The sequence below is a fragment of the Sceloporus undulatus genome, chromosome 7, assembly GCF_019175285.1.
Source record: "Sceloporus undulatus isolate JIND9_A2432 ecotype Alabama chromosome 7, SceUnd_v1.1, whole genome shotgun sequence".
NCBI lineage: Eukaryota > Metazoa > Chordata > Lepidosauria > Squamata > Phrynosomatidae > Sceloporus > Sceloporus undulatus.
In genome coordinates this window covers 8,357,115-8,370,596 of record NC_056528.1, presented here as the reverse complement: position 1 = coordinate 8,370,596, position 13,482 = coordinate 8,357,115, and the positions used below count along the sequence as shown (strand labels likewise).

General features: G+C 47.3%; 1 protein-coding gene across 2 annotated transcripts; it reads left to right on the top strand.

Moving 5' to 3' along the window:
• Positions 1 to 1,167: 1,167 nt before the first annotated feature.
• Positions 1,168 to 13,151, top strand: LOC121937358 (kelch-like protein 3). Of its 2 annotated transcripts, none has more exons than XM_042480501.1 (5): positions 1,168 to 1,277; positions 7,068 to 7,197; positions 8,595 to 8,673; positions 9,128 to 9,355; positions 11,009 to 13,151. In XM_042480501.1, exons 2-5 carry the CDS (start codon positions 7,122 to 7,124, stop codon positions 12,498 to 12,500), a joined length of 1,875 nt encoding a protein of 624 aa, XP_042336435.1. In that variant the 5' UTR covers positions 1,168 to 1,277; positions 7,068 to 7,121; the 3' UTR covers positions 12,501 to 13,151. The 2 variants fall into 2 exon arrangements, with proteins under 2 accessions (XP_042336435.1, XP_042336434.1); XM_042480500.1 differs by lacking the exon at positions 1,168 to 1,277 and adding an exon at positions 5,367 to 5,395.
• The last annotated feature ends 331 nt before the right edge of the window (positions 13,152 to 13,482 follow it).

Genomic DNA, 13,482 nt, shown 5'->3' with positions numbered 1-13,482 from the left:
GCTTCCAGGCACATAGCTTCCCCACTTTCTCCATAAGAGTGCCTCTGAGCATGGGCAGAGAGCTCACTGAGGGTTGCATGCCTCCCTTGGGCCCAGATGATGCCCTTGAGCATGGACTGACAGCTTGCTAGGGGTTGTTTCCTTTGGTCCCCAGCAATGCCTCTGAGCATGGACAGAGAGCTCAGTAAGGGTTGCATGCTTCCTTTGGTCCCAGATGATGCCCTTGTGAATGGACAGAGAGCTGACTAAGGAATGCATGTCTCCTTTGGCTCCAAATGATGCCTCTGAGCATGGATGCCTCTCTAGCCTGCTAGGGATTGTGTGTTTCCCTTGGTCCCCAGCAATGCCTCTGAGCATGGATAGAGAACTCACTAAGGGCTGCATGTCTCCTTTGGTTCCAAGTGATACCCTTGAGCATGTACAGAAAGCTTGCTAGGTGGTTGCATGTCTCCCTTGGTCCCCAGCAATGCCTCTGAGCATGAACAGAGAGCTTGCTAGTGGTTTTACATACATTACATTTTTAAATGCATGTAGACGTTTTACATTTTTACATTTTACAATGGTTTGAATGGTTTGATTGCTGTTTTAAAAACTTTGTGCTTTTAATGTTTTAGGCTATTTTAACTTTAGACTGTCTGAAATTTGTTAGCTGCCTTGAGTCCCTGGACTGGGAGAAAGGTGGTATATAAGTAATCATCATCATCATGATTCATGTCTCCCTTGGTCCCTGACAATGTCTCTGAGCATGGACAGAGAGTTTGCTAGGTGGTTGCATGTCTCCTTTGATCCCAAATGATGCCTCTGAGCATGTACAGGAAGCTCACTAGGGGTTATATGTCTCCTTTGGTCCCAAAGGATGCCATTGAACATGAACAGAGTGTTTTCTAGGGGCAGAATGTCTCCTTTGGTCTCCAGCAATGCCTCTGAGCATGGACAGAGAGCTGACTAAGCACGTCTCCTTTGGTCCCAAATGATGGTTTGAACATGGACAGAGATAATAATAATAATAAGTATTATTATTATTATTACATTTATTTATACCTTGCTCTTCAGCCGAAATGCTATCAGAGTGGCTTACAATGTGTGAATTAGACATTTCCCTGCCCTCAGGCTTACAATCTAAAAAAGACAAGACACAAAAGGAGAAGGGAATGGCAGCAGGGAAGGGGGAAAGTCCAGCAGATCTTCTCTCTCTCTCTCGGAGGCCTCTCTCCCCCTCAAAATGGTGGTGGGAAGGAGGGCTGCCTGTTTGAAAGGGCAGCTTTTCCATAGGGAAGGTACATAGTACATCATCTGTGAAGATGTCAGCCACAGATGCTGGCGAAACGTCAGGAATAAACTCTGCTAGAACATGGCCACATAGCCCCCAAAAAACTATGGATGCCGGCCATGGAAGCCTTTGACTTTAGATGGACAGAGAGCTTGCTGGGGCTGCATCTCTCTTTTGAGTCACTTTCATTTCATCTCATCTCCATCATCTCAACCTCCAGTCTTTTCCATCCAAAGCAGGTGCCCAACCCAAGAGGGCCTGCCTGCCTGCCTGCCTGCCTGCCTGCCTGCCTGCCTGCCTGCCTGCCTGCCTGCCTGCCTGCCTGCCTGCCTGCCTTCCTTCCTTCCTTCCTTCCTTCCTTCCTTCCTTCCTTCCTTCCTTCCTTTATTAGTTCTTATTACTTCCTTCTTATTGGCCTGTTACAGACTGCCAAAATAAAGCTGCTTTGGGTCTCTTTGGAGGTACTGTATGCTGTTTAAATGATGCATGCATAAGAAGAATCCGAAAGCTGCACCAAAGCTGCACTCCAGTGCTTAGGAATGGAGTGTGGCTTAGGCGCAACCTCCGGACTCTTAGGACCCATGCATCATTTAAATTAAATAGCATACCTCAAAGAGACCCGAAGCAGCTTTATTTTGGCAGTCTGTAACAGGCCACAATTTCTTTACTACTCTTCCTTTCTCTAGCAATAGATGGAGATCATGAGTAGGTCCCCTTGAAGGAAAGCCAACATTCATGATCACAGGCCTCCGAATGAGGAACTCTGCAAAATCACTTTCCCATAAGAAGAAGGAAACAAAAAGTCTCGATTGGGAAACGCCAGCAGATCTCCTTTTAAGTTCTCCATTTGAGAATGCAAAGGATCACAGACCAGGCAACACAATAAAATATCCCACAATCTAAAGGCAGACTGCTTGTGGGATCAGCTTTGCAATGCACACCTTTCTCCTGATGCTGTTGGACTGTTGACTTCTAGCATTGCTTGCCACTAGCTGGGGTTGCTGGGACCTGCAGTCCAACAACTTCTGGAGGTCTACATGATCCTTACCCCTATCAGGAAGAAAGAGATGAAAAGAAAGAATTATATCCAAGCTGGACTTACTAGTCACAACAAGAGTGCCTTTTTCTTTGCAAAAGACTTGGGTATCACAACTGGAATAAAGGCCAAGTAATAATCCGAATTTCAGATGGAGAGCTAGGAAAGCGACCCAGAAAACTAAAGCAGCTGCATTACATCTAAACTAGTTTATATATATAGATATAGATTGCAAACTCTCTTCCAAACAAACACTGGAGGATACTCTCTGTCATTGACCTTACAGTAACTGTTCCAGAGGAGATGTGTTTATGAGAAACAGGGAGGATAGAGTTTGCAGTTTGACGCATTGCTTTAACTGCCCTGGCTCCATGCAGATCAAATTCGGGGATCTGTAGTTTTGCGTGACATTTACCTTTCCCAGTCAGAGAGCTCTGGGGCCACTGCGAACTACAAATCCCATCCCATAGGATGGGGCTGTGGCAGTTAAAGCGGTGCCAAAGTGCATGGTTTCTGCAGTGCTGATCAGACCCCCACAAATTTTGCTGTTTGGGACTTCAACTCCCAGAGGCCCCAGCTAGCCTAGCCAAGAGTCAGGAATTCTGGGAGCTGAAGTCCAAAAGATCTGGAGGACCAAAATTTGGGAAACACTAGATGTTGGGTGCCTAGCAGAGTGGAAGGTGAGCCCTGGCAGCACTTTGGGAGGAAAGGAAGAAAAAGTTCACCATACGAAGGAGATCGGGAGTTTATTCCGTGAATATCCTGGGGGGAAATTGCGTAATTATGCGGAACGATTTCACACAACGTTGCACTAAACCCGCCATTAAAGTAATAATATTTATATTTTCCCGCCTCTCCCAGATGGATCGAGGTGGGATTATAACCCAATAAAACATACGTGGCACAATGATAAAATACGATAAAGTGGACACAAAGAAGCATTAATGCTCATCTTTTTACTTTTGGAACTTCAGCGACAATGCGTTTCCGATGTCGTTTTATCTGCGCAATTGCATGTGATAATCATTCTGCAATTACTTGACATTTCCGCTTTAAATGCACTTTAATCTCTCTTTAATGCCAAAATCAACCCCAGTGTGATAAACACCGAACTACATGCATAGACCTTCCGGAGAGCCTTTGCAAGTTGCGGCAAGAAACGGAGCCTTGCAAAAATTACGCGAGCTGGAGATTTGCACCCAGCTCTTTCCTCTTTGGAGATAAGTTCCTCAAAACCAGAAAAATTATTTTGTTTTCTTTTTACCTTCTTTTATTCTGCATCCCCTTTTAACTTTTTCTGGTCTATATGACCATAATAAAGAACTTGAGAACTTGCATCCTTGTCTTCCAGCTGGAGATGAGCCGTCAAACTAAAGACTCGGGGTTGGGCCCTGAAATATAGTACCCAAATTGTGGTCTTCAAGTGGTCCCCTGTTACTCAGTGGCTGTAATATTTGCTCATTTCTTGCCACGCTTTTAGGGGCGGGAAGGATGATAATGGAACAGTAAAGCAGCAGACATTTTGTTGCATCACATAGGTGGTCCTTGGTTAGGTAAGAAGGGATCTTCCCCCGAAACAGCACTTCTGCTGCGGGGAAACTCATTTTCTCCTCCTGCACTTGAATCACCACCTTTTCTCAATAGGAAAATGTGACTATTTGCCACCCACGCTTTGCTGCGTACACACACACCAGTTGTGCAATCGGCACCCAAAGTCTTGTGCCTCGGACTCGTGCCAACATCGCCCTTTTGCAATTTCCATGCTCTGGGGGAAAGCCTTTTGCATGGTTAGGTCCCAAACACACTGCAGGAATGATCCAGTTTGAGACCGCTTTAACTGCCTTTGCTCAGTGCTAAGGAACTATAGGATTTCCAAATTGACCTTTAGGCTTCTTTGTTGGAAAGCTCTGGTGCTACAAATAAACTACAGCTCCCAGGATCGCCTGAGCCAGGGCAACTAAAGCGGTCTCAAACTGGATGGTTTCCGCAGTGTGTTTTGGACCTTCATCTCAAAGGTGCGCTATAAGATTCCTTTGCATTTGATTTCCAGTGTTGAGAGTCCAAATGCTCAAATCACTGTGGAGTTTATCACAATGGGGCTGATTCCGGCATTAAAGAGAGACTCAAGCGCAGTTAGAGCATCCCGCAAATGAAGCAGAAATGGTGAGCAGTTGCGCAAATGAAGTGACACCAGAACTGCATTATCGCTCAAATCCCAAAAGTAAAAAGATGTGCGCTAATGCTTCTTTGTGACCACTTTAACAGCGGGTTTTGTGTGATGTCGTGTGAAATTGTTTCCCCTAACGATGCAATTTTTCTGGGGATAAACTCCCATGATAAACTCCATCATCCCACATTACCGCCGTTCAAACTCGCTATATTTGCTCCAATAATTTGGAGACTTTACCTCTCTTCCTTCCCTAACTTTGCAAAGGTACTATCCAACCTTTGATATGTGACAACTAAGACATGTTCGTCTGACCACAAAGAAAAGAACGAGGGCAGAGAGGCAGAAAAGGAGGCAAACATGATTGGCGAGAAAGATCCCAGAAGGAAGAGCCATAACCGGAGAAACAAGATGTTCAACATTACATCTGAAAGGAAACCAGAGATCTATATATTATAAAATATGACAAATAAAATTGCAATATATATATATATATATGGATAGAGATATTAGAAATTGCTCCTATAGCCGATAACGGCTGCCAGAATCATTGAGTTGTAAGAGACTGCAAGGGCCATCCAGTCCAACCCCTCCTGCCATGCAAGAACTCTCCATCAAAGCATCCCTGACAGATGGCCATCCAGCCTCAGTTGAAAGACCTCCAAGGAGGGAGACCCCACTTGTCTAGCCCTGTTTGAAGCCTTTCTTTGGGCTCCAGGTGGGCCTTGGCTGCATCTTGCCCTCCTCCTTGCAGGCACACAATTGGGGGGCGCATGAATCAGAGGGGAAATATGCAAAACTGGACTATGACACACCTGGCCCAGGAGGACAATTGGGGCTGGGAGGCAAAAGGGGAGCAAAAGGTGGCCTCCAAACATTTGGGGGAAGGCAGCACAGGTTCACACACCACATCTGGACACAGGTGAGGGAAATATGAGAACAGGGCCTGAGGTTGTAGATTGACCACAATGACGGAGCTTGACATTGTCTTCCTGCAGGGCAGGGGATTGGACTACCGCGCTTCCCTGAAAATAAGACACTCTTATATTTATTTCTCCTCAAGAAGACACACTATGGCTTCTTTTCAGGGGATGTCTTATTTTTTATTAAGTATGGTACAACTATTGACATTTATTCAAACATAGCTAAGTCATCTTCTTCTGGAACATCCCTCCTTGGAAGTCTTTAAACAGAGGCTGGAGGGCCATCTGTCAATGGGGATGCTTTGATTGAGAGTTCCTGCATGGCAGAATAAAGGGGTTGGACTGGATCAGGGCCCTTCTAGGGGTCTCTTCCAACTCTAGGATTCTATGATGCTAATGATTCTAAACCCGGAATTCCATCCTGAATTTCTTGCCACTCCATTTCCTTTAGGAGCATTGGCCCCAATCATTCTCTTCCCTTCCGTTCCATGCCAGGCCTATCGCTATGTCTTATTTTCGGGGTATGGCTTATATTGCACAAATGCTTAGAAATCCTGCTATGGCTTATTTTATGGGCATGTCTTATTTTCGGGGAAACAGGGTAGGTGCCCCTTGGGGTCCCTTCCAACTCTAGGATTTGATGGTTCGAGGAAATTTGTTACGAACAGTGCGCAGTTTGCCACCTGAGTCTTCCTTTCCTCCATAGGAAAGGTAGAATTGCATTGCCTTACAAGGGTAACTTAAGAAAGACGAACTTCACTCCTTTTTAGGGTGCAATGGTAACTTTTCCTGCCATGGAATCATAGGATCACAGAGTTGGAAGAGACCTCAAGGACCCTTCTCAGCCTTCCTAATGCCGCGACCCTTTAATACAGTTCCTCATGTTGTGGTGACCCCCAATGGACAGAGGAGCGGTGTCTTGGTTCCTAAGACCATTAGAAATATGTTCGTTTGACCCCCAAAGGGGTTGCGACCCACAGGTTGAGAACTGGTGAGCTAGCATGCTTTCCAAACGCTGGTCCTCCAGGTGTTCTGGACTTCAATTCCCAGTAGCCTCAGCCATATTGGTCAATGGTCTGGGGTTCTGGGAGCTGAAGTCCAAAACACCTTGAAAGTCAGAGTTTGGGAATCACTAAGTCCAATCCCAAAAAGTGATGGGAAAAGGGAGAAGGAGTATCACTTGGTTTGAGTTTGGGCTCCTGGTGTGTCTCCGGCTCTCTTGCGTAACAAAGAGGAGAGAGTGTTATGTACCGTTGAATAAGTGGCTCTCCGTATTTGCGGTATTGACTTTTACGGACCTGATTATTTGCCGTTTTGATCAATATGTTCTCTCTGGGAATCTCTAAGTCCTCCAGCGAAAGTCTGCTGGAAGTTGGCCATAGAGTTGCGCTGGAGAATCGAGATGTTCCAAGAGCAAACACCTCTCTAGGCATTTGTAGGTCCTCCAGCATGATTCTATGGTCCACCTCTAATATTTGGTATTATTGACATGCAATGTAGTAAATATCTACTTTTTAAAATGATAACTGGAATGATAAATAGAATCCGCTGCCTTGGAAGGTGGTGGCGTCTCCTGTTTAGAAGTCACTATTATTATTATTATTATTATTATTATTATTATTATTATGTTTTTCAAGAAAGGGTGGGTGGTTTTCTCTTTGCTTCCTCCAGGAATGCCTTATAACCATACGGCTTTGCATACAGAGAACAACTTGGAGCACAAGGATGAATTCGGCGATGGACAGAGATGAAGACATCATGGGAGAGGAACCCAAACCTCTCGATCACTACATACGGGAAGGTTGGCCTCTTTAGAGATGGAGCGGTGTAGCTGTTTGAGCATTGGACTCTGAACTTTTGGAGACCAGGGTTCAAATTCCCCTTTGGCCATGGCTGACCTTAAGCAACTCATACTTTCTCAGCCTCAGAGGAAGGCAAACTTGCTTTGACTGTGTATTCCTGCATGGCAGAAAGGGGTTGGATTTGAGGGCCCTTGAGGTCTCATCCAATTCTATGATTGTGAATCGTGCCAAGAAAACTCCATTAGGGTCACCATAAGTCAGAAATGACTTGAAGGTACACAGCCACAACACCGCAAGGTCTCTTGAGATCCAGTAGAGGCTGGTGGCTTCCATGTCAGTAGGGATGGTGAACCTACCCAAGAATTATGTCTCAAGGTGCTGAAATTGTCTATATCGGGCACCAGTAGCCAAAGCTCTTGATCAAATTTGTTGCTGTTGTGTGCCTTCAAGTCATTCCCAACTCATGGCAATCCTTTGTTGTTGTTGTTAACTAACCTCAAGTCGATCCTGACCCATGGCGACCCTGTGGATGAGACATCTCCAAGACCCCCTGCCCTCCACTGCTTTCCTGCAAATCCAGACCCATGGTCTGCTTTATTGAGTCTATCCATCTGGCATGTGGCCTTCCTCTCTTTCTGCTTCCCTCCACCTTTCCTAGAATTATTTTTTTCCCCAGTGAATCTTCCATTCTCATGATGTATTTGGAGTATGACAAGTTTGGTCATCTTCGGCCTGGTACATACCTGTGAAAAAGGCCAGACTGGACGTGGCCTGTTTCCCTCCAGAGAGATGCCGCAGCAGCCAAACTATGTGGTGTCCTCCTAGAACGAAAAGAACCTGGAAAAACCGGGTTCTTTTTGGTGCATGGGGACGTTATCAGTGTACCATTGGCGCACTGTGATACATCCAAGATGCAGGCGTGGCACCCCGCAGTGTGGACACTTCATACTTGCTTCATACACACGTACCACATATTCACGGTGCCAGGTAAAGATGGCACCGTCCATACGTGTTAGGGTTCCAGAGCGTGGAGATGCTGCATGCTCTGGAACCCTAATAGCAGCAGCGGCATGGCACTTTTGGGCCGTCTGTTTCGGGCCTTAGCTTCCAGGGAGACTTCTGGCTTGTTCTGCTCTAGGACCCATTTGGTGGTCTTTTTGGCCATCCATGGGATCCTCCAACCTAGATGGCAATCCCAGTCATCTTCAATATTGAAGAGTTGTCATAAGGAATAGAATCATGGAGTTGGAAAGTAAGAGGCCATAAAATACAATTCCCTGTTCAATGTAGATAGAACATCTCCAGCATCTCCAGTAGGTAGATATCCAACCTCACAGCCTGAAATGAAGCTGAGATGGATGTCTGCAATTGCATAAGTCCTTCACTGTTCCTACAGGGCTGAAGCAGTTGCACCAGGAACAACTTCTCTGCGACACAACCATCGTGGCCAAGGGTGAGCGATTTCCTTGCCACAGGTGCGTTTATGTTTCCATTTTTGATTCAGACTAGAACCGCTGGAATCCATAGCATCAGCCTCATTCTCCAACTCTTTCTTTCTTTCTTTCTTTCTTTCTTTCGAAAGAAAACCTAAACAAATACTAAAGTGAAGACACTTGCTCGGGGAGGCAGGATTTCCAGGATGGACAATATCAGAAACTGAGACAGCAAGATATTTTTTGAATGTTAGCAAGCGCTGTTTGGTGCTCTGCGCCTGCAGAAATAATCTGGCTTGACACCGCTTTAACCGCCATGGCTCAATGCTATGAAATTGCTCTGGTGCCCCAACCAAGTGCAATTCCTAGAGGCCCATCACATTGAGCCATGGCAGTTAAAGTGGTCTCAATCTGCATTATATCTGCAGTGCGAATGCAGACATCGGTAATTGTGAAATGAGTGTCTAAGGCTGACTCTGTTCCTTCTTGGCACCAGGATGCTCCTCGCGGCCATCAACCCCTACTTCCGCGCTATGTTTTCAAACTGTTTCCGAGAGTCGCAGGATGGGGAAGTTTTCCTGCAGGACATAGATCCCTCCGTTGTTCAAGCTGTGGTCAACTATTACTACACCGAGGAGATCGCGCTCGTGCCGGAGACGGCCGAAGGCCTGTTTGTAGCAGCCAGCAGACTCCAGATCATTCCTCTGTTAGAAAGTTGCTCCAGGTAAGTACTTAAGAACGCAGCAGCCTTGAATGCTAGAACCCTGTTTGCAAGCAGACTTCTTTCCAGGTTCTTTCCAGCTAGAACTGAATATTGCAAACATAAGCACAATTCAAGCCCCAATGAGAGCAAGCATGGTGCATGGTTTGAACGCTGGACAACAACTCTGGAAACCAGGGTTTAAATCCTGCCTCGGCCATATAAAAACTCATTGGGTGCCCTTGGGCAAGTCACTCTCTCTCAGCCTCAGAGGATGGCAATGGCATCCCTTGAAGAAACATGCCAAGAAAACCCTGTGATAGGTTTGCCTTGTCGGAATCGACAACGACAACAAATATTTCTAACAACAACACAGCAAACTGTATACAGGTTGAGTCTCTCTTATCTGAAATGCTTGGGGCCAGGAGTGCTTTGGATTTTGGATTCCCCCCCCCCCCCCAGATTTTGTAATTCTTTCAATATACATTGGGCCCTTGCCATCTTCTGGGGTTTGGTTCTAGGATCCACCGTGAATACCAAAATCTGTGGGTGTTCAAGTCCCATTAAATCCAGTGGATAGTAAAATGTTGTCCCTTATATATAAAACTGCTCCCCATTTAGGAAGGTGACAGTCTAGGAAGGGAACCCCAAAATCTGAGAGCATAGAATCATAGAATCGTAGAGTTGGAAGAGACCTCAAGGGCCATCCAGTCCAACCCCATTCTGCCATGCAGGAAATCCAAATCAAAGTATCCCCGACAGATGGCCATCTAACCTCTGCTTAAAGACCTCCAGAGAAGGAGACTCCACAACATTCCGAGGAAGGAGTGTGTTCCTCTGTCGAACAGTCCTTACTGTCAGGACGTCCCTCCAAATGTTGAGCTGGAATCTCTTTTCCTGCAGTTTGCATCCATTGCTCCATTGTGTCCTAGTCTCTGGAGCAGCCGAAAACAAGCTTGCTCCCTCCTCAATATGACATCCCTTCAAATATTTAAACAGGGCTCTCATATCACCTCTTAACCTTCTCTTCTCCAGGCGAAACATCCCCAGCTCTCTAAGTCTCTCCTCAGAGGGCTTCATGGTTTCCAGGCCCTTCACCATTTTGGTTGCCCTCCTTTGGACAAATGGCTACAGTTTCTCAATGTCCTTTTTGAATTGTGGTGCCCAGAACTGGACACAATATTCCAAGTGGGGCCTGACCAGAGCAGAGTAGAGTGGCACTATTACTTCCCTTGATCTAGACACTATACTTCTAGAGGAGGCTTTCTATTATACTCCACATCAGATGTATGCAAGAAAAGGGCCTCTCTGGAAGATTTCAAACCCTGGGCAAATATAGTCCTTCAATTTCTCTTGGTTTTCTTGGGCAAGGAACACTCAAAGGTGGTTTAACTACTGCACTTGGTATCCCTTTGGTGGTTCCTGTTGCACTTGGGGCAGAGAGAAGACCCTCTCCAGACGACCTCCAAATCAAAGTGGGCTCAGATAGGAGAGTATACGATCCTTGAGAAAAAGCCTGGACCTGAGCCGTAGAGGGATTTATAGTCACGTTCCCTCTTCAAAAGCTTGTATTTTGTGCATTTTAGTGGGCCGATAAAGGTCTCCCTGTTTGGTGGACTTTGGGTCTTATTGTGCTTTGCTCCAACATGGCTCTCCTTGCGTGTTTTCTTCCTCCAGGTACCTCTTGGAGCACCTCTCCTCCGAAAACTGCCTCCGCCTCTACGAACTGGGTTACGCGCACAACGACCCGGCTCTCTTCCAAGAAGCCAAGGTCCTGGTCAACCTGTATTTCAGACGCCTCTCCCAGGAGGACAAAAGCTTTCTCGACTTGGAACCCAGCACATTAACCAACATCATCTCCTCTGACGGCCTGGTGGTCTCGTCCGAGTTCATCGTTTACAGCGCCGTGTGGCGTTGGGTGAGGGCCCAAAACACCATCCGTTTCCCCTTGCTTGGGCAGCTGATGGCCTACGTCCGTCTCCCGCTATTGACCCAAGAAGAGCTGAGAGAGGTCCAGGCCGAACTGACCTGCTTTCGGGATATCCGCTTGCAATGGCGGCGCCTCAACCGGCAACAGCGGCTCCAGCAAAGCCGAGGCCTGCGGCGGGGGATGTATGCCAGCTGGATCGTCTGCGTCGACCTTTTCAACATAGAGGGTCCGGAGCTAAAAACGAAAGATTTCCAAGTGGCCTGTTATGACCCGCAAACAGACACATGGGACAAGCTGCCCCTCTTAAAATGCCTCTACTGCGCCCGCTGCGTGGCTGTGGGCGAAAAGTTGTATGTCACAGGAGGGGTCCACACCAACAACACCCATTCGGATCATTTGCATGAATTCAACCCGCTGAGGGGCCGCTGGACGCAGCTCCCGTCCATGTCAGTGTCCCGAGCGTCCCACGGCTTTCTCGCTTGCAACCAGAAACTCTTTGCCGTGGGAGGCTGGCTCAAACACAAAGAATACCTCGCAACGGGCGAGTGCTACGACTTAGCGGCGGGGTCCTGGTCGCCCATCGCCAAGATGCCATGCAGCCTCGGCCATTCTGCTTGCGCCGTGTTGAGGAACAAGATCTACCTCATCGGCGGAATCACCAACACGGTGCGCTCGTGGTACGCCTCCCAGAAGGTCCTGATCTACGAAATCGGCTCGGATGTCTGGAGCCAAGTCTTCCTCGATAACGAGTGCTATGGATTGGGCGCCGTGGCCATGAACAACGGGATCTACGTGATCGGTGGCTACTACTGCAGCTGGGTCAAGTATCACAGCAAGCGGTGGCTGGATGCCAGGAACCCCTATTGCTCCCGGAAATGCTTTTTCCTAGACGAAAACGGCAAGGTGGACAAGAGCGTGAGCATCCCGAAGCTGCCAATTGAGCTGGCCGGAGCCGGCGTGGTGCACTGGAAGCACCGCATCTACGTCCTGGGTGGAGAAAACACCTATTTGTATAAAAACCTAGACGGAGAAATGAAAATACAGTATTACAACACGGTTTACTACTGGGAACCCGGGGCTACAAAGTGGGTTCTGTGCCAGGAAAGGCTGCCGTTCACCCGCTGGGGTCTCAGCGGCTTTGGCTGCACCACCATGAAGCTCCCCAAGAAGCCCATCCTGGACCTTTTCCGGAAGCCCTCCGTGGCCCTGACCGCCATCGAGGTGGCGAGCGCTTCCTGATGACGCAGGAAACACCGCTCCTTCACCCTCGCGAAATGGCTTCCGCGGGGAACACCTGAGAAACCCGAAGGCCCTTAAATGTAGAGGTATAAAACAGAATGACTAGCACTTACCAACCTTCTAACTTTTTTTTTTTTTGTCTTCTCTGGTGTCACAACAAACTAAAAATCCCAGTATTTCATATGATGGAGTCATGACAGATAAATAAGTGTCAAACTGCATTAATTTTTTGCAGTGTGGCAGCAGCCTAGGTCTAAGACAAACCTGGGTCCTCCAGATGTTTTGGAGTCGAAGTCCAAAACACCCGGAGGGTTAAAGTTTGGGAACGATTGGACTGATACCACGGCCGCAATCCTGTATGGTCAAGAATAGCGTAGCTCTGCATAGAGAAATGCACCACAAATGGACATGCGCTGACCCTAAAATGGCATCCACTGAATAAAATCACGGTTTGCTCTCTGGGATTAATTTTTGTCAAGTGTTTTCAAGCCGTGGATGGTCAAATCCGTGGATGCAGAGTCTGTGGATACGGCGGGCCGACTGTTGAGCCGAAGATGCCATATTTTTTGTGCCGATTTTTGCATATTGGCAAGCCACGGATGGTTGAATACGCAAGTGAGAGACGGACTTATGCCTGCTTATACTACTGAAGGATGGTGTTGGTGAAGCAGTCTTTGTTGCCTTCCAGCAATGGGGGGGGGGGGAATTACAGTCCTGTTCAATGGCTTGGGGTTATATATATATGGTAAGGGTTTCCCCTTTGACAAGGTTGCCAAGTCACGTCCGACGCTCGTCTCCGTTACTGAGCCAAAGGGCCAGCGTCGTCAAAGATGGCTCCCTGGCCATGTGGCCGGCATGAATGCGCCGGACGCGGTTGCCTTCCCATTGAGAAGCGGCACCCATTTCATCTGCTTGCACTTTTGCACACTTCCAAATTGTTAGCACGGAAGAAGCTCACTCCGTCATACGGTGCATGGGCCTC

Bases quoted from the DNA above. Each gene is read 5' to 3' on its own strand.
- LOC121937358 (XM_042480501.1), top strand. From the start codon at position 7,122: ATGAATTCGGCGATGGACAGAGATGAAGACATCATGGGAGAGGAACCC. The intron at 8,674-9,127 runs GTGCGTTTATGT...TCTTGGCACCAG, and splicing joins GAGCGATTTCCTTGCCACAG to GATGCTCCTCGCGGCCATCA. The intron at 9,356-11,008 runs GTAAGTACTTAA...TTCTTCCTCCAG, and splicing joins CTGTTAGAAAGTTGCTCCAG to GTACCTCTTGGAGCACCTCT.